The 18,418-nt window shown below is 48.8% G+C and overlaps 1 protein-coding gene across 2 annotated transcripts; it reads left to right on the forward strand.

Annotated features, from left to right (window-relative positions):
- Positions 1-640: 640 nt before the first annotated feature.
- Positions 641-18,077, forward strand: MSH5 (mutS homolog 5). 2 transcript variants are annotated; one of them, XM_008157343.3, is made up of 24 exons: positions 641-769; positions 1,006-1,129; positions 1,589-1,669; positions 1,811-1,873; positions 2,536-2,657; positions 3,057-3,166; positions 3,436-3,471; positions 4,054-4,136; positions 4,850-4,895; positions 8,408-8,546; positions 8,682-8,744; positions 13,568-13,696; positions 13,962-14,034; positions 14,191-14,300; positions 14,509-14,589; positions 14,827-14,914; positions 15,139-15,328; positions 15,438-15,564; positions 15,973-16,122; positions 16,675-16,752; positions 16,945-17,088; positions 17,290-17,427; positions 17,566-17,639; positions 17,848-18,077. In XM_008157343.3, exons 1-24 carry the CDS (start codon positions 641-643, stop codon positions 17,957-17,959), a joined length of 2,490 nt encoding a protein of 829 aa, XP_008155565.2. In that variant the 3' UTR covers positions 17,960-18,077. The 2 variants fall into 2 exon arrangements, with proteins under 2 accessions (XP_008155565.2, XP_008155566.2); XM_008157344.3 differs by having other exon boundaries at positions 16,678-16,752.
- The last annotated feature ends 341 nt before the right edge of the window (positions 18,078-18,418 follow it).

The following is an 18,418-nucleotide window of genomic DNA, read 5'->3' on the forward strand; positions in this document are numbered from 1 at the left end:
TCCAGGCTCCACCCCGGGTTAATCAGATCCCGGAAACCCTGGGGCAGAGGCCCGGGGGCTGAGCGACGGCCGAGGGCGGGAAGTTTGAACGTCCTGGCACCACCCCACTTAAGAACTGGCCAATCAGCGTCCAGCCTTCTGATCCGGTCTCGCTGACCAATAGCGGTTAAGGGGGTGGGGCCTGTGCGCGCGCACCCGTCCTGGCGTCCGCGCGCTCCTCCTGCAGGCTCGTGGCTGGTAGTGACTCGGTCTCGCGCGCGTCGAGGTCCCGGTGACAGAAAAGGCGGGAAAACTCCGCAAGTTGTCCGCCCGTGGGGTGGGGAAGCCTAGAGCGCGGGCCCGCGGCCTTGGGGGCGTGGTTTGCGGGGGCGGGAGAGGAGGCTGGCACCGCTCGCCCACACGGCCCGCAGGCCGTCTCCATCCCAGTGCAGCCTCGGCGTGACAGGAATGGGAGTGGGCGAGGACTCCACAGACTGTCCGCCCGTGAATACTGAGAAGCCGCCCCCCGGCATGCCCCACAGATGACGAAAATAAACGTGACCTTTCCCTCGCCTCAGCCCGCCCCAGACTTCCCGGTGCACTTGCGCCCGCCTCGCTCCTGAACCGCCTTCATTTTTCGCAGCGCAGAGCCGTCCTGCCCATGGCCTCGGTGGGCGCGACCGCCGGCGGGGTGCGGCCGGGACCGGGAGCCGTGGCGGCCAGCTGCCCCAGCCCGGCCCCAGTGCCGGGCCCCGCGGGGGCGGAGGACGACGCGGAGGAGCCGGCGGAGGTCTCTGGGGCGGCGAGGCCGGGGAGCGGGAGCGAGAACCAGTCGGGGGGGGGGGGGCGGGGGGTTGCCGGACGTCCGGGCGATGGGAGGGCGGGGCGGGAGGGGGGCCGCGGCTCAGCCCGCACAGGTACCCAGGCGGGCGCTGCGCCCTCTGAGAGCTGAGAAGATGGTGACAGTTAAACAAGGCCCCGCGCTGAGGAGGGTCCCCATGCTGGCTTCCCTGTTCCCTGGCGAAGACCCACCTGTGCGTGCTGTGGGGTGCGGGCTGCTTGGGCATGGCCTACTACGACACCAGTGACGCCGCCGTCCACTTCATGCCGGACGCCCCGGACCTCGAGAGCCTGCAGCTTCTGCAGAGAGGTGGGCGCGAGCCGGCTGCCTCTGCCCCGGGGCCGTGTCTCCCGCACGTGCTCACCTGACTCAATCGGTTTTATTGGTTGACTTCCAGAGGAAGGTCTGTTGTTTTTAAGACTCCATTTCATGATTCAACAGATATTTATTAGGTGCCTGCAAGGTGTCAGGTGCTGGAGAGACAGTCCTGGGCAAACCTGCCATGTCTGTCCTCTTGGGGGGTTTATACTCCAGTGACCATCTCCAGGGCACCCCTTCCCTCCCACCACCTCACCAGTCCGCTACCCTCTCCTCTCCCAGTTCTCATGCCTGGCTCCTGACCAGGCTCCCCCTGTGTTGGGCGCTCCCTATTCTTAGGAAATGCGTTTTTGAGATGGGGAGGCAGATAGCAAGGAAAGGGCTGTGGGTTTCCTCTTAGTAAAGGGATAAAGATTCTTTAACTCATTCGGTCTGCATTCTCCTTCCAAGTTCTGGATGAAATCAATCCCCGGTCTGTTGTTACCAGTGCCAAGCAGGATGAGAATATGACTCGGTTTCTGGGGAAGCTTGGTAAGGACGGGTAAAGATGGAATATTACAGGAGATTAAAGGGTCTTGGAGGGGGGTAGAGTCAGGGTGAGAGAGAAGGTGGGACAGAGGCAGAAAGACTGGAATGTACAGGCTAATGGCCCTTTCTTTGCCTCCCTCACAGCCTCCCAGGAACACGGAGAGCCTAAGAGACCTGAAATCATATTTTTGCCAAGTGTGGATTTCGGTATCTCCTTTTGCTTGGCTCATGTCCGCATCCCAGTTTCCCAACCCTTTCTCCTAAATCCACCCCATCGTCAGAGGTCTCTCCTCAGCCTTATCTCATCCTGAACCTTTGAGTCCTCCAAGCGCCACGACCTGTCTCTTCAGGATCTCTCCTGCTCCCTACCCTTTAATAACCTGCACTTCCTATGAAACCTCCACTTAGGTGTGTCTAGGAATGCGGGCCTCCCCTGAGAAGAGAGTGGTGACACTATTTGGAATTGGAATTCCCCCCTTTAAGCCAAAGCATTTGTGGGGGGAGGGGAGGAAGCTACTGCCTCAGTGACCTTGATGATCCATAAGGCACTTCCATAATCTCCCCAGATTTGCCAAAAAGACAGGGAATGTTCTATCCTAATTAGATGTTAACACATTAGTCTTATATGATCTTTTTCACCAAAAATCCCCAATTCCAGACAGATATCTTTCTTAGGCTGTGATCTCAAGCCAAACATCTTTATATTTTATATAGAGATAATTAGACCAAGGGTCTGAAAATTTGGTTCTTGTTTCAGTTTTCCGTTAACTGCCTGTGTAAACTTGACAAATCAGATCATCTGTCTTCTATTTTCTTTCTTAAAATAGAGTGAAAAATTGGATTACAAGGCCTTTCTCTTTCCAAAATAGGTCTGGAGATAAGCAAACAGCGCCTCCTTTCTGGAAGCTACTCTTTTATCCCAGACTCCATGACCACCACTGAGAAAATTCTCTTCCTCTCCTCCATAATTCCCTTTGACTGCCTTCTCATGGTGAGATGGGTCCTGGGAAGTCAGGGCTGGGATGCCACAGGTTGGAGAAAGGCAAAAGCACCCCAGTCCTTGGGTTGAGTCCTGGGAGTTTCTAGCCCAGCCCTGGAAAATAATAGCTTTCCCTGGTATTGTCCAGCCTTCAAGACATTGGGATTTACCCAGCTCCACCCTTTAAAAAAAAAGTTGTTAATTGATTTCAGAGAAAGAGAGAGAGAGAGAAACATTAATTATATGAGAGAATCATTGATCAGCTGCCTCACGCCCCCCACTGGGGGTCCAGCCCAACCTGGGCATGTGCCCTGACCAGGAATCTCACCAGTGATCTCCTGGGCCATGGGTCACTGCTCAACCACTGAGCCACACCGGTCGAGCCCCCAGCTCCACTCTTGATCCTCTCAGGTTCGAGCGCTTGGAGGGCTGCTCAAGTTCCTGGGTCGAAGAAGAATCGGGGTCGAACTGGAAGACTATAACGTCAGCGTTCCCATCCTGGGCTTTAAGAAATTTGTGTTGTAGGTGATTTACCCTAACCTCAGCCAAAGTAAGATGGAAAGTCTGACTAGTGACAGGGTGGTGGGGAGGTAGTGATGGGGGTGGGAGGTAGTGATGGGGGTGGGCAGGTAAAGTACTCCAGGACACATTGTAGCACCTGAGGGGATGTGGAGCTCCGGGACAAGCCTGAGACAGTATTCTGGAAGGTGGGGCAAAGGGGATGAAACTGAGAAATGAACTCCGACCTCATATCCCAGCACCTTCCCTTCTGCTTATTTTTTGCCCTCAGGACCCATCTAGTGAGCATAGATCAAGATACTTACAGGTAAGGAGAAGGAGGCAGGCTGTCATCTCTGGGAAGGGAGAAGGATTAAGCTTAATGCTCTAATAATCCTAATGAGGCTCCAGTTTTTTTAATCCTGGGGCTATTAGGATAAATCTCCCTGAAGGAAAAAGAGTGGGAGTGAGTGGGAGAGAAGAAGAAAAGCATGAAGGTGTCACTCTCCTTTTCTGAAGAGAGAAACTGAGGCAGAGAGGAATAGAGGACAAAACTTATATCAAGACTTGATCTCAGCAGGATGTTCTCAACTCCTATTTTCTCAATTCCCTTTAAAAATCCAGCCTTAGCTGGTTTGGCTCAGTGGATAGAGCATCGGCCTGCAGACCAAAGGGTCCCGGGTTTGATTCCAGTCAAGGGCATGGACCTCAGTTGCAGGTTCCTCCCTGGCCTGGGCCCTGGTTGGGGCACGTGCAGGAGGCAACCAATGGATGTTTCTCTCATATCAACATTTCTCTGTCTTTCCCTCTCTTTTCCACTCTCTCTGAAGATCAATGGAAAAATATACTTGGGTGAGGATTAAAAAAAAAAATCCAAGTTACCCAGAACTCCGCCATTTCTCCCTGACAGTGTTCTGCAGATATTTAAGAGTGAGGCTCACCCCTCAGTGTACAAAGTGGCCAGTGGACTGAAGGAGGGGCTCAGCCTCTTTGGTATGTGTGTCCCCGCCCTCATCCCACACTACAAAAGCCTTCCAGAAAAGCAGCTGCCTCCAAAATGTGTCCCAGCCCCTCTCCTTCCACTTCATTCCCATCGCCAGAGCCTCTGTACTCCAACCCAACTTTCTTAGCCTTTTTGTACCCTTCCTGAAAGGGCACCTCCCCTTACCCTGTAGTTACCCAATGTCATTAGCATATCTCTTACTTTACCAATTCCATGTTTATTCCTTAGGTTTGTATGAATGTCTCCACTAGCTGTGTACCTGTCTGGGGACTTGGGAGGCCCTTTGTATAGAGGAGAGTTAGTAACTGTGTAACTGCCCATATTTGATTTGCACTGAGTTGTTTCTGAGTTTAGGGTGTACTGGGGACATCGCCCCAAGTATCCACCTGGTTTCACTATCATATATCAGTGGGTTGTGTCTAATGTTTACATATATGTATTTGACTCTTCGTGAGTCTAGCTATGCTTGCTCTGCCTATTATTATTATTATTTTTTTTTTTTTTGGCTGAGTGTTCCTTCTCCTAAGCCCATGTAAGGTAATACTGGCTCAGACTTGTGGCCAGCTGCTGACTTTGGCTGCCTTTGTGTCCTGTATCTGGGAAATGCCCCCCAGGCCAGCCTGCCCAACATTGGAATCTCTGATCCCATGCCTCAGCTTAGACACAGCCACACATTCCTTTCCCTGCCCCCTCACCTCCACAGGAATTCTCAACAGATGCCGCTGTAAGTGGGGAGAGAAGCTGCTCAGGTGAGTGGGACTCATACTCGTGCTATAAGCTAATGCATGCAGTCTGCAAACATACACACCACCCCATGTAGTAATAAAAACAACTGTCCTTTCCGTAATGCTGACTAAACGCATTTAATCCTTATAATGACCCCACGTGGTAGCTAGTATCATCCTCATTTTACATTGTCAGCACAGATAAACATATACTCATTGATGATACTCTGACTTGGACACACACAAGCAGCAGAAACACAATTACAAAACCCTAATGTATACATGGTAATATCTTTAATTAGGAAAACCACACTTCAATTTGAGTTATTCTCTGATAACTCTCAAATTTGTGTGTCTAGTTCAGAGCTCCGTATGTAGAATGCTAATTACATATCATTGCTACCTGCAATTTCCACAGGCAGCTCAAACTCTGAGCATCCAAACCGACACCCACTGGTCCTGTTCCTCTTCCTGCATTCCGGATTCTGGGTGATAGCACTGCTGGCAGTACAGCTTCCCAAGCTCTGACTCCTGGATTGATGTTCTCCCTCACCCTCCATATTTAATCATTCACTAGGGCCTGTTGTTGCTAGCCTCCAATGTCTCGGCCATTCCTTTCTCCCTCTTTCCACTGCTCTAATTCTGGCTATCATTTCTAACTGGGAGCATCGCATATGCCTCCAAATGGGTCTCTCTGCCTCTACTCTCTTATTTTTCCCAGTCTATCTCTTATTCTAAAATACCGGTTAATTCAGAACAGAGATCTGAGCATGTCACTCCACTTTTTAAAAAACCTTAGGTAGAAACAAAAAAAAACAGGAGGCTTCCCCCGTTACTGCAGGATGAAGATTAGCCTCGTTAGCAGTATGATGTTCAGGACTCCTCCCATTCACCCCAAGTTTCATGAATAGGCTTACCTTCCCGTCACCCCTCCTTTCTTCTTGGATTCATCCTATATTCCAGTCATTTAGGGCCTCTGGCCATCATGGAACTACATCATGCCTGTGTTTATACTGTTCCTTCTGGAAAGTCCCTGTTCACTTGTCAGACTCTTACTTTAAGGTGCAACCCAGCTGTCACCTTTCTCGTGAAGCTTTCATAGGCCCTTGTGAGGAGACCGACCTTCCCCTTCCTGTGTGCTCACGTAGTGCTTGTTTACATTTCCTAGTTGCACTAGGAATTAGTCATCTGTGAATTTGCTGGCCCTCGTAGCTGTGAACTCTGTGCAGTGGCCATTCCTGTTACCTCAGTGCCTGCCACATGGCCTTGCACTCAGTGAGTGAGCACAATGCATAGATGCAAGCATACAGGTGGCATCATCTCTAAAACTCAGCAGAATCCTTTGCTAGCCTACAGGTGCACAATCTTTTCCCCACCTCACCCACCCTGCAATGTGTGTCTTTTGGATGTTAATTTAGGATAATTTCCAGATAATTGGAGGGTGATATAATCTCAACCAGGGACGAGAAGGAAAGAATTCTCAATGGAGAAGAGAACTGAATTAAAGCTGGGAAGGAATGCAGATTACCCAGATAGGATTCCCCAGGGCATGGAATCATGACCCAAATGATGAACTAAGGGCCCAGCTGGCCTAAAGCCGGACAGGACACCAGGAAATTAAGTGAATGTCAAGTATGCTCTAAAAAGCACTGTCTTAGTATTCCAGAGATCTGAGTTTGAGTCCCAGCTTTACTTCTTACTAGCAGTATGACTTTGGATAAATTGTTTATGCTGTAAGGGCCTCATTTCCTCAGCTGTAAAATGAGGAAGCTTGGCTTGGTTAAAGTCTCTCCTGGCACGAGTAGTAAAAACATATGTTTTACATGAAAGTTAGCTTAGTGAAGCTCATGTGCTCTCCAAGGTGGGGAAAGACATTCATAGACTGGCCTACACTGCCCTGGGTGGAGCAGCCTTTTGTGGTCAAGGAGCAGAGGTACCTAAAACCCACGCTCGAATCCAACTGAGTCCTCTACTTTATTCTAACCTGGGGTGTTCTAACCCAGGGCAACTGGCATAGACTACAGTGTGAGATACACATCCTCAGACCCAAGTGTCTCCACACGTCTCATAAAACTAGAGGCCCGATGCACGAAATTTGTGCAAAAGTAGGCCTTCCTTCCCCCGGTTGCCAGCACCGGCTTCCCTCTGGCACCTGGGACCTGGGCTTCCCTCACAGCCCTGGCTTTGTTCAGAAGGTCGTCTGGTCTAATTAGCATATTACACTTTTATTATTATAGACTAGAGGCCCAGTGCACGAAATTCATGCACAGGTAGGGTCCCTAGCAGCTGCCAGCTGGGGCCTCCCTTCGCACCCACCTTGGCCTGGTGCTGCCCACTCACCTGCTCCACCATCCTGCCGTGGTCCTGCTGTCATCAGGACCCATCAGGCCAGCAGCACCTCCACTGCCATCTGCTGCCAGCGTCACATTGCAGACTCCTGCCATGTTCTGTGCTAACCCCCGGTTGGTCAGTGCATGTCTAACTCCTGGTTGGTCGAACTCCCACCCGTAGGGACAATTTGCATATTAGCCTTTTATTATATAGGACAGTGATGGGCAACCTTTTGAGCTTGGTGTGTCAAACTTCGCCAAAAAACTGAGCATAACTCGGGTAGTGTGTCACTTTGAGGAAAAAAGTAACTCCAAGACTCTAGTCGCAAATGTTTCATCCTCAGGAGCAGCAAATGTTTCATCCTCGGCATGCGGCCGCGTCATCAGAAATGGCTACGCGTGTCAGTGCTGACACGCGTGTCATAGGTTCGCCATCACTGATCTAGGATAATGGCTTGCTCTATTGTAGAAAAGAATCTGTGGGCTCACAGTCCTTACAGAATCTCACACTTTTCATAGCCATAGGGAGATAGGGACACCCAGAACTGGATAAACATAGATGAGACATTTATTTCTGTACACTAACTTAATTAGTAGTAAATACCTCAGATACACAAAAGGTATAAATATTAATAATATTATAAGCTGTTTTTCCACCAGTCAATCTAAAAATTAGTGTTATTGAAGCCCCTTAGATGTCCCTCCCCAATCCTCTATTCTCTGTAGAGACGACTATTATCATGAATTGAGGACTTAAATCATTATACATGGGACAATTATATACTTAAACAGGAAAAGACGGATGCTTGTGCTATTACACCAGAGACACTTTCACAGCTATACAAACTCATTCAGACTCACCCTCTCCTAGTCAGCCACCAAGAAAGCTAGATTGTTGTCATACAGATGCTTCAACACACCACCCTCCCTCTAAAATATTGACAAGCTCTATCACATGCCCACATGGAATGACACACATGGTCCTATCCATCAAAACTAATACACAGACACAGTTGTGCTCATATCTAGAGATTCAGTAGATGCATGTAAACACCCCTGCATAGATACAACACTGTACTTGCCAGTACAGATACATATTGCCACAATCATCAGGGACCTGCAAACACACATTTTCACCAATTGAGATACGACAATGCTGAGAACAGATGTAATTTCAAGTTTCTTCACCCCAACCTTCACTTCCAGGCTGTGGTTCACACGTCCCACTCATGACCTGGGGGAACTAAATTCTCGTCTGGACGTCATTCAGTTTTTCCTGCTACCCCAGAATCTGGACATGGCTCAGATGCTGCATCGGTTGCTGGGTCACATCAAGAACGTGCCTGTGAGCCCGGGGTTGGGGGCAGTGAGGTGGGGAGGAGGTTGAGGGCTGACCCAGGACATTGGGCTCCTGCGGGGCATTAGAGTGGGAGAGGGAAACAGTCTTTGTCCCTGTCCGACTGTCCTTATCTGGCTGTAGCTGATCCTGAAACGCATGAAGTTGTCCCACACCAAGGTCAGCGACTGGCAGGTTCTCTACAAGGTAGGACCTACCTTCTTGAATCCTAGAAGTTCAGGTTAAGCCCCTCAGCTTGTGTTCTAGACTCTCTGTACTGTGGTTATCTTGTCCAACTTGATCCTAACACTATTTTTAAGCTTGTATTGTCCAAAATATTTTTTTGTTTTTAATCTTCACCAGACTCTCTCTCTCTCTCTCTCTCTCTCTCTCTCTATATATATATATATATATATATATATATATATATATATGTAATTTTTTATTTATTTATTTATTTTTTACTGATTTTAGAGAAAGGGAAAGGGAGAGAGAAACATTGATGTATGAGAGAAACATCAATTTGTTGCCTCCCATACACACCCCCACGGGGATCCAACCCACAACCTAGGTATGTGTCCGGACTCAGAATCAGCCAGCTGCCTTTCAGTACCTGAGACGATACTCCAACCAACTGAGCCACACCGGCCAGGGCTGTCCAAAAAATTTAGAGAGAATAATAAGCTGAACCCTCATGTATCCACCTTGCAGCTTCAACACTTATTTCATGTATATCTTCTCCCACTTTCCACTTCCTGGATTATTTTGAAGCAATTCCCAGCCATCATATCATTTTACCCATAAATGTTTAAATATGATTTCTAAAAGAAAATTATTTTTGAAAATAAATAACTACTGCCCTGGCTGGTATGACTTAGTGGTTGGATTGGTGGCCAGCACACAGAAGGGTTGCGAGTTCAATTCCTGGTCAAGGGCACATACCTGTGGGTTGCAGGTTTGATTCAAGGCCCCAATTGGGGTGCATGTTGGAAGCAACCTATTGATGTGTCTCTCACATCAATGTTTCTCTCTCTCTCCCTTCCCTCCCTCTCTTCCTTCCTCTCTCTCTAAAATATATAAAAACATATTTTAAAAATAAAATTTAAAAAGGATTTTCCTTAAAATCAATGGAAAAAATACCTTGAGAGAGGATTAACAAAAAAATTTTTAAAGAATAACTACCATTATCATACCTAAAATTAACAATTACTTAATGTCACCAACTATCTAATGTCTACATATCTAATCATTTCTTAAATGTCATGATTTTTAAAATTAGTTTGTTTAATTAGGAACCAAATATGTTCAACATATGGCAATGGGGTGATGTCTCCTTTAAGTCTCTTTTATGGGTTCCTTTTTATCTTTCTCTCTGTCTTTCTCTGTGTCTTTGTCTGTCTCTCCTCTCTGTTCTCTCTCTCTCTCTCTCATTTTCATTCTCCTTACAAGTTATTTGTTGAAGAAGCTGAGTCATTTGTCCTATAGAGCTTCCCTTAGCCTGGATTTTGCTGATTATAGTCCCTAGGTGATTTTGACATGTTTCTGTCCTCTTAGAATTTTTTTAAAAATATATATATTTTTATTTTTGATTGTTTGGTTAATCCTCACCCAAGGATATTTTTTCCCCCATTGATTTTTAGAGAGAGTGGAAGGGAAGGGTAGAGATAGATAGAAACATCAATCCGCTGCCTCCTGCACTGCCCCCACTGGGGATCGAGCCTGCAACCCGGGCATGTGCCCGGACCAGGAATGGAATCTGTGACCTCTTGGTGCATGGGTTGATGCTCAACCACTGAGCCACACCGTCCAGTGCAAAGTGGTTATTTTAATTCTGTCATTCTTTATTTATTAGCCAGAACGTTTCCTTAAAGAAAACCTTCCTCTCGTGTGCTCTTTCCTTACCCAGTGATACAGTTCATATCACAGAAAGTTGCCTGCTTTTTTTCTCTGCCTTTATTTGCCAGCTGTCATCTTAGTAAACTAGTCCCTAAATCCGCCCAGGTAGCCAATGGGTTTGTTGTTGTTATTTTAGTATCATTATGAACTCATACATTTACACACGCTTCAGTCCACTGCATTTTTAATCTTTTTTTTTTTTTTTGCATTTTGATCCGTCTGTGTTGGAAAGCAGCTAAAACACTTCATATGTGGCTGTGCAAAAATAGTCAATATCCTATTACCCTGTTACTTCACCAGCAAGTCTAATTTTCTTTCCCCCCGCTCCCCCGCCCCCCAGCCCTCCACACAAGCAAGTCTAACTTTCTAAAAACACCAAGGTTAGCCTGAGGTTACTTCAGGTTTTCCGTCTGTCAAGGAAACCTGGAATAAAAATCCTCAGATTACCAACAGGATTCCCGAGCAGCTGTGAGATCCGCTGCTGCCTGCGGCTCTTCCTCCTCAGCTGGGATCTGCATTTTTAATCTTTATACGTGTTCAAATTATTCTGTCTTTTGCTGATGGGAGCCTCTTGAAGTTGGCTCCTGAGTCCTTTAAACACAGTTCTGGTAGATTTTTAAAAATATATATTTGTATTGATTTCAGAGAGAAAGGGAGAGGGAGAGATAGAAACATTAATGATGAGAGAGAATCATTGATCAGTTGCCTCCTGCACGCCCCCTACTGGGGGTTGAGCCCCCAACACAGGCATGTGCCCTTGACTGGAATTGAACCTGGGACCCCTCAGTCTGCAGGCTGACGCTCTATCCACTGAGCCAAACCGGCTAGGGCCGTGGTCGGCAAACTGCGGCTCAAGAACCACATGCGGCTCTTTGGCCCCTTGAGTGTAGCTCTTCCACAAAATACCACGGCCTGGGCGAGTCTATTTTGAAGCAGTGGCATTAGAAGAAGTTTAAGTTTAAAAAATGTGGCTCTCAAAAGAAATTTCAATCGTTGTACTGTTGATATTTGGCTCTGTTGACTAATGAGTTTGCCGACCACTGGGCTGGGGCAACTCTGGTAGATTTTGATAGCTTCCCTGCCTCTGGTTTGACAAGGTCCATAATTCACATCTCCTGGTTCTGGCCTGGAACCAGGCATTTCCCCAAGGAGCGCTGGTTCTTTGTAGTGAGAAGTGTTATTTCTGTGCCACAGTCTGTAGACTAGAGGGGACTCATCATGTTTTGTTATTGCTTCTAGGTCTTTTCTGTGAACAGATCTAGGAACTTTAAAAACAATAAAATACATGATAAATTAGCGCTAATACCACCATTTTACACTTGGAACCACAGTATTCTTAACTTGTATATTCCTTTACTGTACTTACCTTTTCAGTATTTTCTTCTTCCATATTGGAAATTCTGGTTCTGAGTAACACTAGGAATGATAAAATTACAATATCACTCATTTGCTTTTTCCTACATTATATCCACAACAATCTTATTATGGAAATATCAGCACTACTACCAACTATATGATTATTGAAAACTGTTAAGATTTTTTATTATTTTTAAATATATTTTATTTATTTTTTACAGAAAGGAAGGGAGAGGGAGAGAGAGTTGGAAACATCGGTAAGAGAGAAAATCAATCAGCTGCCTCCTGCGCACCCCCCACTGGGGATGTGCCCGCAACCAAGGTACATGCCCTTGACCAGAATCAAACCTGGGACCCTTGAGTCCGCAGGCCGACGCTCTATCCACTGAGCCAAACCGGCCAGGGCTGTTAAGATGTTTATGAGGGGAGAGAGGGGAAGTTCTTTTTGTCCCCACTAGGGGTATACAAATCACTGTATTTTAGTCACTTGGAAAAGTTCCACTCTGTGTGGTTATGCCACTATATGGACATACATATTTATTTATGTTCCTTTGTTTCATTCTGTTTTTTTATTATTAGGAATTTCTTTTTAAATTTTAATTTAATTATAGGATTATATAAAGTATTTACATAGTTCCAAAGTCAAATCTCCCAAACAAAGATACAATAAACTAATTCTAGCTTCTATCCTTGCCACCTACAGATAATCTTTTCTTTTTTTAAGATTTTAAAAAATATTTTTTATTGATTTCAGAGAGGAAGGAAGAGGAAGAGAGAGATAGAAACATCAATGATGAGAGAGAATCATTGACCGGCTGCCTCCTGCATGCCTCACACTGGGGATCAAGACCAACCCTGGGAAATGCCCTGACCAGGAATCATACCGTGACCTCCTGGTTCATAGGTCGACGCTCAGCTAGGGGACTCCACTGAGCCACTCCAGCCGGGTGATAATCTTTTCTTTTTAAAAATATGTCTTGCCCTGGCCGGGTAGCTCAGTTGATTAGAGCGTCATCCTGATACGCCAAGGTTGCGAGTTTGATCCCTGGTCAGGGCACATACAACAGTCAACCAATGAATGCATAAGTGGAACAACAAATCATTGATGTTTCTCTCTCTCTCTTTCCCTCCCTCTCTCTCAAAAATAAATAAAAATTCCATGGACACAGACAGTAGTGCAGTGAAGGCCTGGAGAGGGGGCAGAAGTGGAGTGGAGGTGGCCAATGGGGACATTTGTAATACTTTCAACAATAAAGACACAGCCCTGGCCAGTGTACTCAGTGGTTAGAGCATTGGCCTGCAAACCAAAGGGCTGCAGGTTCGATTTCCTGTTGGAATCTGGGTTGCAGATTCCAACCTGTACCAGGTCGGGGTGCGGGAGGCAACCAATCGATATGTCTCTCTCACATCGATGTTGGTCTCTCTCTCCCTACATCCACTCTCTCTAAAAAACAATGGAAAAAATATCCTTGGTGAGGATTAACTAACTAAATAAACAAATTTAAAAATAAATTTAAAAAAAATTTTTTTAAATGTATCTTCTCCTCTAGGCTGTAAGCTCATGTGGACAGGGACCACATTTGGTTGTCTTTTTACCTCAGTGGTCAGTGCAATGCCTGGCACATTTCCTCCCTCGTTGTTTCATTTTGCCTTTGAGATCTTCTCTGTCTTTGTTATTGTGTTTTTCCTCGTTGATCTTTGATCTCAGTTCATCCTTGTCCTCTCTCCTCAGCCAGGGCGGGGTGTGGGCCACCATCCTCTGTCCATTCCTCCTACAGACTGTGTACAGTGCCCTGGGCCTGAGGGATGCTTGTCGCTCCCTGCCCCAGTCCATCCAGCTCTTTCGGGACATTGCCCAAGAGTTCTCTGATGACTTGCACCACATCGCCAGCCTCATTGGCAAAGTGGTGAGTAGAAGGAAAAAGGCCAAGCCCCTGGGGAACTAGAGGCAAGAGATATGCTGTGGAAGATGGGGAAGCCTGCGAGACATTGAGGTCAGCTGAATGACCAATAAATGGAATGGTGACAGGAGGTGGCAGAACATCAGGAATGTGCTTGGAAGGTTAGGGTTAAATCAGGGACTGCAGGGGGAATTGGAGCCCAGCTGGAGGTGAGCAACAGGACGGAAAGATGGTGCTGGCTGATAAGCAACTGGACTGCTTGCCTCCTCAGGTGGACTTTGAGGGCAGTCTCGCTGCAAATCGCTTCACAGTCCTCCCCAACATAGATCCTGAAATTGATGAGAGTGAGTATTGGGTGTGGGGACAGGCCTGTGAGCCCTGAAACACAAGCCTGCAAGTGATGAGGTGCCATCCTTGGTGCGCGGCCACTACAACGGCATAATCATGGCAACCAGGGCAGGAACCTTACTTTCGATATCCAAGTGTCTTCCACCCCCTAGAAAAACGAAGGCTGGCGGGACTTCCCAGTTTCCTCACTGAGGTCGCTCGGAAGGAGCTGGAGAATCTGGACTGCCGCATTCCTTCATGCAGCGTCATCTACATCCCTCTGGTGAGGGCAGGAGGCTGGTGTGACCTCTGGGGGCTTTTGGAGCAGAGAGTAGGCTTATGGCGGACACGTTAGTAGATAAGAAACTTCTGGAGAAGTTTGAAGAACATGAACACCTGTGGTGGCTCTAGCCCCTGAGGGAAGCACCCGGGGATCGGGAGAGCAAGTGCCCAGTACATCACGCTCTGCTTTCTCTCTTTATGCTCTCCAGATCGGCTTCCTTCTTTCTATTCCCCGCCTGCCTTCCATGGTGGAGGCCAGTGACTTTGAGATCGAGGGACTGGACTTCATGGTAAGACCCTTGACCTCTGTAGGGAGGTGATAAGGAAAATGAATCAGCAGCTGCCAGGAGGCCTAGCCCTATCAGCACTGCCCAATATGGGATCTCTCTTCGGTCCTTTTACTTTCATCTTTATTAGCTCCGAGATGCAGGAGAAAGAAGTCGGGTGGGGCCTGCAGACGGGTTATAAATGTGGGAGAGGATGGGGACCGAGAGATGCAAAGCCCACAGCTTGAGCCCCTTACCCAGTTCCTCTCAGAGGAGAAGCTGCACTATCGCAGTGCTCGAACCAAGGAGCTGGACGCATTGCTGGGGGACCTGCACTGCGACATCCGTGGTGAGGAGGAGCGAAAGGCTGGGCGCGGGCAGCTCTGAGACGATTCCAACAGGCTCCGTGTCTTCCTGCTCTCGCTCTGCACTCGGACTCCCCATCTTCTCTGAATGCCTCTGGGTGTCTCACACGGCATCTGCCAGCCTGTTTCCAGGTCCCTCTGCTGGCTTCTTTCTCTCCTTCACGTTCCCCCGGAGCTGACCCCCAGCTCCTCCCTCACCTACCATCAGACCAGGAGACCCTGCTGATGCACCAGCTGCAGTGTCAGGTGCTGGCTCGGGCGGCTGTCTTGACCCGGGTGTTGGACCTTGCTTCCCGCCTGGACGTCCTGCTGGCTCTTGCCAGTGCTGCCCGGGACTATGGCTACTCAAGGCCCCGTTACTCTCCCCGACTCTTTGGGGTACGGATCCAGAATGGCAGGTGAGAACAGAAGTGGGTGGAGGCATAGACACAAGGAGCCTGAAAGCCCCATATTCTGGGGGCTTCACCCATCTGGGCGATGTGTGAAGTACTTCTCCACCCACTGCAGACATCCTCTGATGGAACTCTGTGCCCGAACCTTTGTGCCCAACTCCGCAGAGTGTGGTGGGGACAAAGGGAGGGTCAAAGTCATCACTGGACCCAACTCCTCCGGGAAGAGCATATACCTCAAACAGGTAGGAGAATCCTACACGCTGGCCTCTGGCATCATCATCTCCTCCCCCACCTGCTAGCCAACCCAGGTCGCTCAGCTCTTCTCCTGCTGTGTTCTGACCCTGCCTGTCATGCAGACACTATAACCCACACCCTATTCCTCACCTTCCCTTGAGGGAGAGCCATGCCCTAATAGAGCTTTGCATGGCCTCAATCCCCTACCCTCACCTCTGAATAGGTCCATGCCATTCCCCAGTGTGCCTCTGCCCACTCCCTGTCCCTCTCTACTGGTTCTAAAGTGAGTGGAAGGGGCCACGGCCATCTAGTAAACTGTGTCCGTCTCTCCTTGATCTATCGTTCACCCCTTAGTTTAGCCTCACCTTCACCTCAGCCCATACCACCAGGCCAGACTCTGTCTCCTCCCTGCTTAGGTAGGCTTGATCACATTCATGGCCTTGGTGGGCAGCTTTGTGCCAGCCGAGGAAGCCGACATCGGGGCAGTCGACGCCATCTTCACCCGCATTCATAGCTGCGAATCCATCTCCCTTGGCCTCTCCACTTTCATGATCGACCTCAACCAGGTCAAAGGGGGTCAAGAGCGGTGGGATTGGGATGGGGCAATGGGGAAGGAACTCCACCCTGAAAAACGATCAGGAAAAACATTCCCTCTGCTGCCGCCCTCTACACTAGGGAACCTCTTTTTTGGGGGTGGCTAATCCTCACCCAAGGATATTTTTTCCATTAATTTTTAGACTGGAAGGGAGGGAGTGCCAGGGAGAGAAATAGAGAAACATGACAAATGAACTGGTTGCCTTCCGCATGTGCCCCGACCAGGGATTGAACCTGTGAACCAGGTACGAGCCTTTGACCAGGAATCGAACCCGTGACCCTTCAATGTGAGGGCCAGTGCTTTAACCACTGAGCACCACTGGCCAGAGCTAGGGAACCTCTTTTGAATCCTTGCTTTGTATGTGGCATTGTTGGCAATGAAAGGGTGAACAAAGCATGCACCTCTCATTAAAGACTTCCCAGTCCATTGGAGTGGACACACAAGCCGCTGTGTTCATGGCAGACTGGTCAGCGTTACAGGCCTCGAATGCTAATGACACTCTCTTTGTCCACCTGGTACCCAGCAGGTGGCAAAAGCAGTGAACAATGCCACCGAGCGGTCTCTGGTCCTTATTGATGAATTTGGAAAGGGAACCAACACGGTGAGGGGAAATCTGATGAGGAACTAAGGAGAAATGGAGGCGGGCAAAGGAGCAGGAGGGGGAGGTCGGGCTTCAGGAAAAGGTGTGTGGGGGCCGAAAAGAAACAGCAAAGTGCAAGATGGAAAAGGCCAGGGCAGGTGGGGGGACACGGGGCACCCGTGGTTCTGCACCCTTACCCTGTCCTCGGCACAGGTGGATGGGCTCGCACTGCTGGCCGCTGTGCTCCGACACTGGCTGGCACTCGGACCCACATGCCCCCACGTCTTCGTGGCCACCAACTTTCTGAGCCTCGTTCAGCTACCCTTGTTGCCACAGGGGCCCCTTGTGCAGTATTTGGTGAGGAAACTAATCTAGTCCCTCGGGGTCCCTAAGCCAAGCATTTCCCAGAGCTGGAGACTGGCTCCTTCATCAGAACGGGCTCCCTGACCACAGGGACCTGTCCCTTCCTTTCCTCACTCCCCTTAGGGATTGGCTATGGGCTTCAGGGCGGGACGCTGAGTGGCAATGACACACTGTCCCCTTCCATTCTTTTTTAAGACCATGGAGACCTGTGAGGACGGGAATGACCTGGTCTTCTTCTATCGGGTTTGTGAAGGTGTGGCCAACGCCAGCCATGCCTCCCACACAGCTGCCCAAGCCAGGCTTCCGGACAAACTCATAGCTCGTGGCAAGGAGGTGATGAGATTCATGTCAACCCCGTCCATCAGGGCTCCCTCCCCGTTCCTGCTCCTCTCAGGGCCGGGTTCCTGGGCCCATGGCATTTCTTCTTTTCCTACCCAATCCCCCACCCTGCCCCCTCCTCCTTGTTCCTAGGTCTCGGACTTGATCCGCAGCGGAAAGCCCATCAAGCCTCTCAAGGAGCTGCTGAAGGAGAAGCAAATGGAAAAGTGAGTGGGTGACCCAGGGTCCTGTTCTAGCATCTTCTGCAGCTCGTTTCCCCTTTCAGGGACTCAGAAGGCCTTTTTGCCTTTCAATGACCCGGTTTCTTTGTGAAATCCCTAAACTTCCAAGGTCCGGGCCCCCACTGCCACCACCTCTCCCCTCTGCTCAGGACTGTTAGCCGTTCTCTCATACAGCTCTGTGCTCTCCCCTCAGTTGCCAGACATTAGTAGACAAGTTTCTGAAACTGGATTTGGAAGATCCCAACCTGGACCTGGACAGTTTCATGAGTCAGGAAGTGCTCCCTGCAGCCACCACCGTCCTCTGAGTCCTTCTTCGCCCTCCTCCACTTCCCAAGCCCTGTGGGCTGCCGCGCCCTTTTTGTTTCTTCAGACCCAGAGTTCTCAGTTTCCCCAGAAATTGTTTCACGTTAGGAATAAAGTTTACTTTGGAGAAAGTTGTTTCCTTCGAGCAGCCCAAACAAAGCAAGAGACTAGAAAAGAGATGAAACACCAAGTAGGAGTCCAGAGGGACCTGCCCTGCCTCATCAGGAGGGGTGGCGGGGGATAAATGGGGATGGAAGGAGACTTGACTTGGGGTGGTGACCACATACAATACCCAGATGTTGCATGATAGACTTGTACACCTGACACCTGTATCATTTTATTAACCAATGTCAGCCCAATGAATTCAGTCAAAACTACAGTGACATTTCTGTGGGGAGATGGGGGAGTCTACCCAGGGGGACTTGATGAGAACCAACTTCAGACCCTACAGAACAGATGAG

The sequence above is a fragment of the Eptesicus fuscus genome, chromosome 10 (genome assembly GCF_027574615.1).
Source record: "Eptesicus fuscus isolate TK198812 chromosome 10, DD_ASM_mEF_20220401, whole genome shotgun sequence".
Classification (NCBI taxonomy): Eukaryota; Metazoa; Chordata; class Mammalia; order Chiroptera; family Vespertilionidae; genus Eptesicus; species Eptesicus fuscus.

Bases quoted from the DNA above. Each gene is read 5' to 3' on its own strand.
- MSH5 (XM_008157343.3), top strand. From the start codon at position 641: ATGGCCTCGGTGGGCGCGACCGCCGGCGGGGTGCGGCCGGGACCGGGA. The intron at 3,472-4,053 runs GTAAGGAGAAGG...TCTCCCTGACAG, and splicing joins ATAGATCAAGATACTTACAG to TGTTCTGCAGATATTTAAGA. The intron at 16,753-16,944 runs GTGAGGGGAAAT...TCCTCGGCACAG, and splicing joins TTGGAAAGGGAACCAACACG to GTGGATGGGCTCGCACTGCT.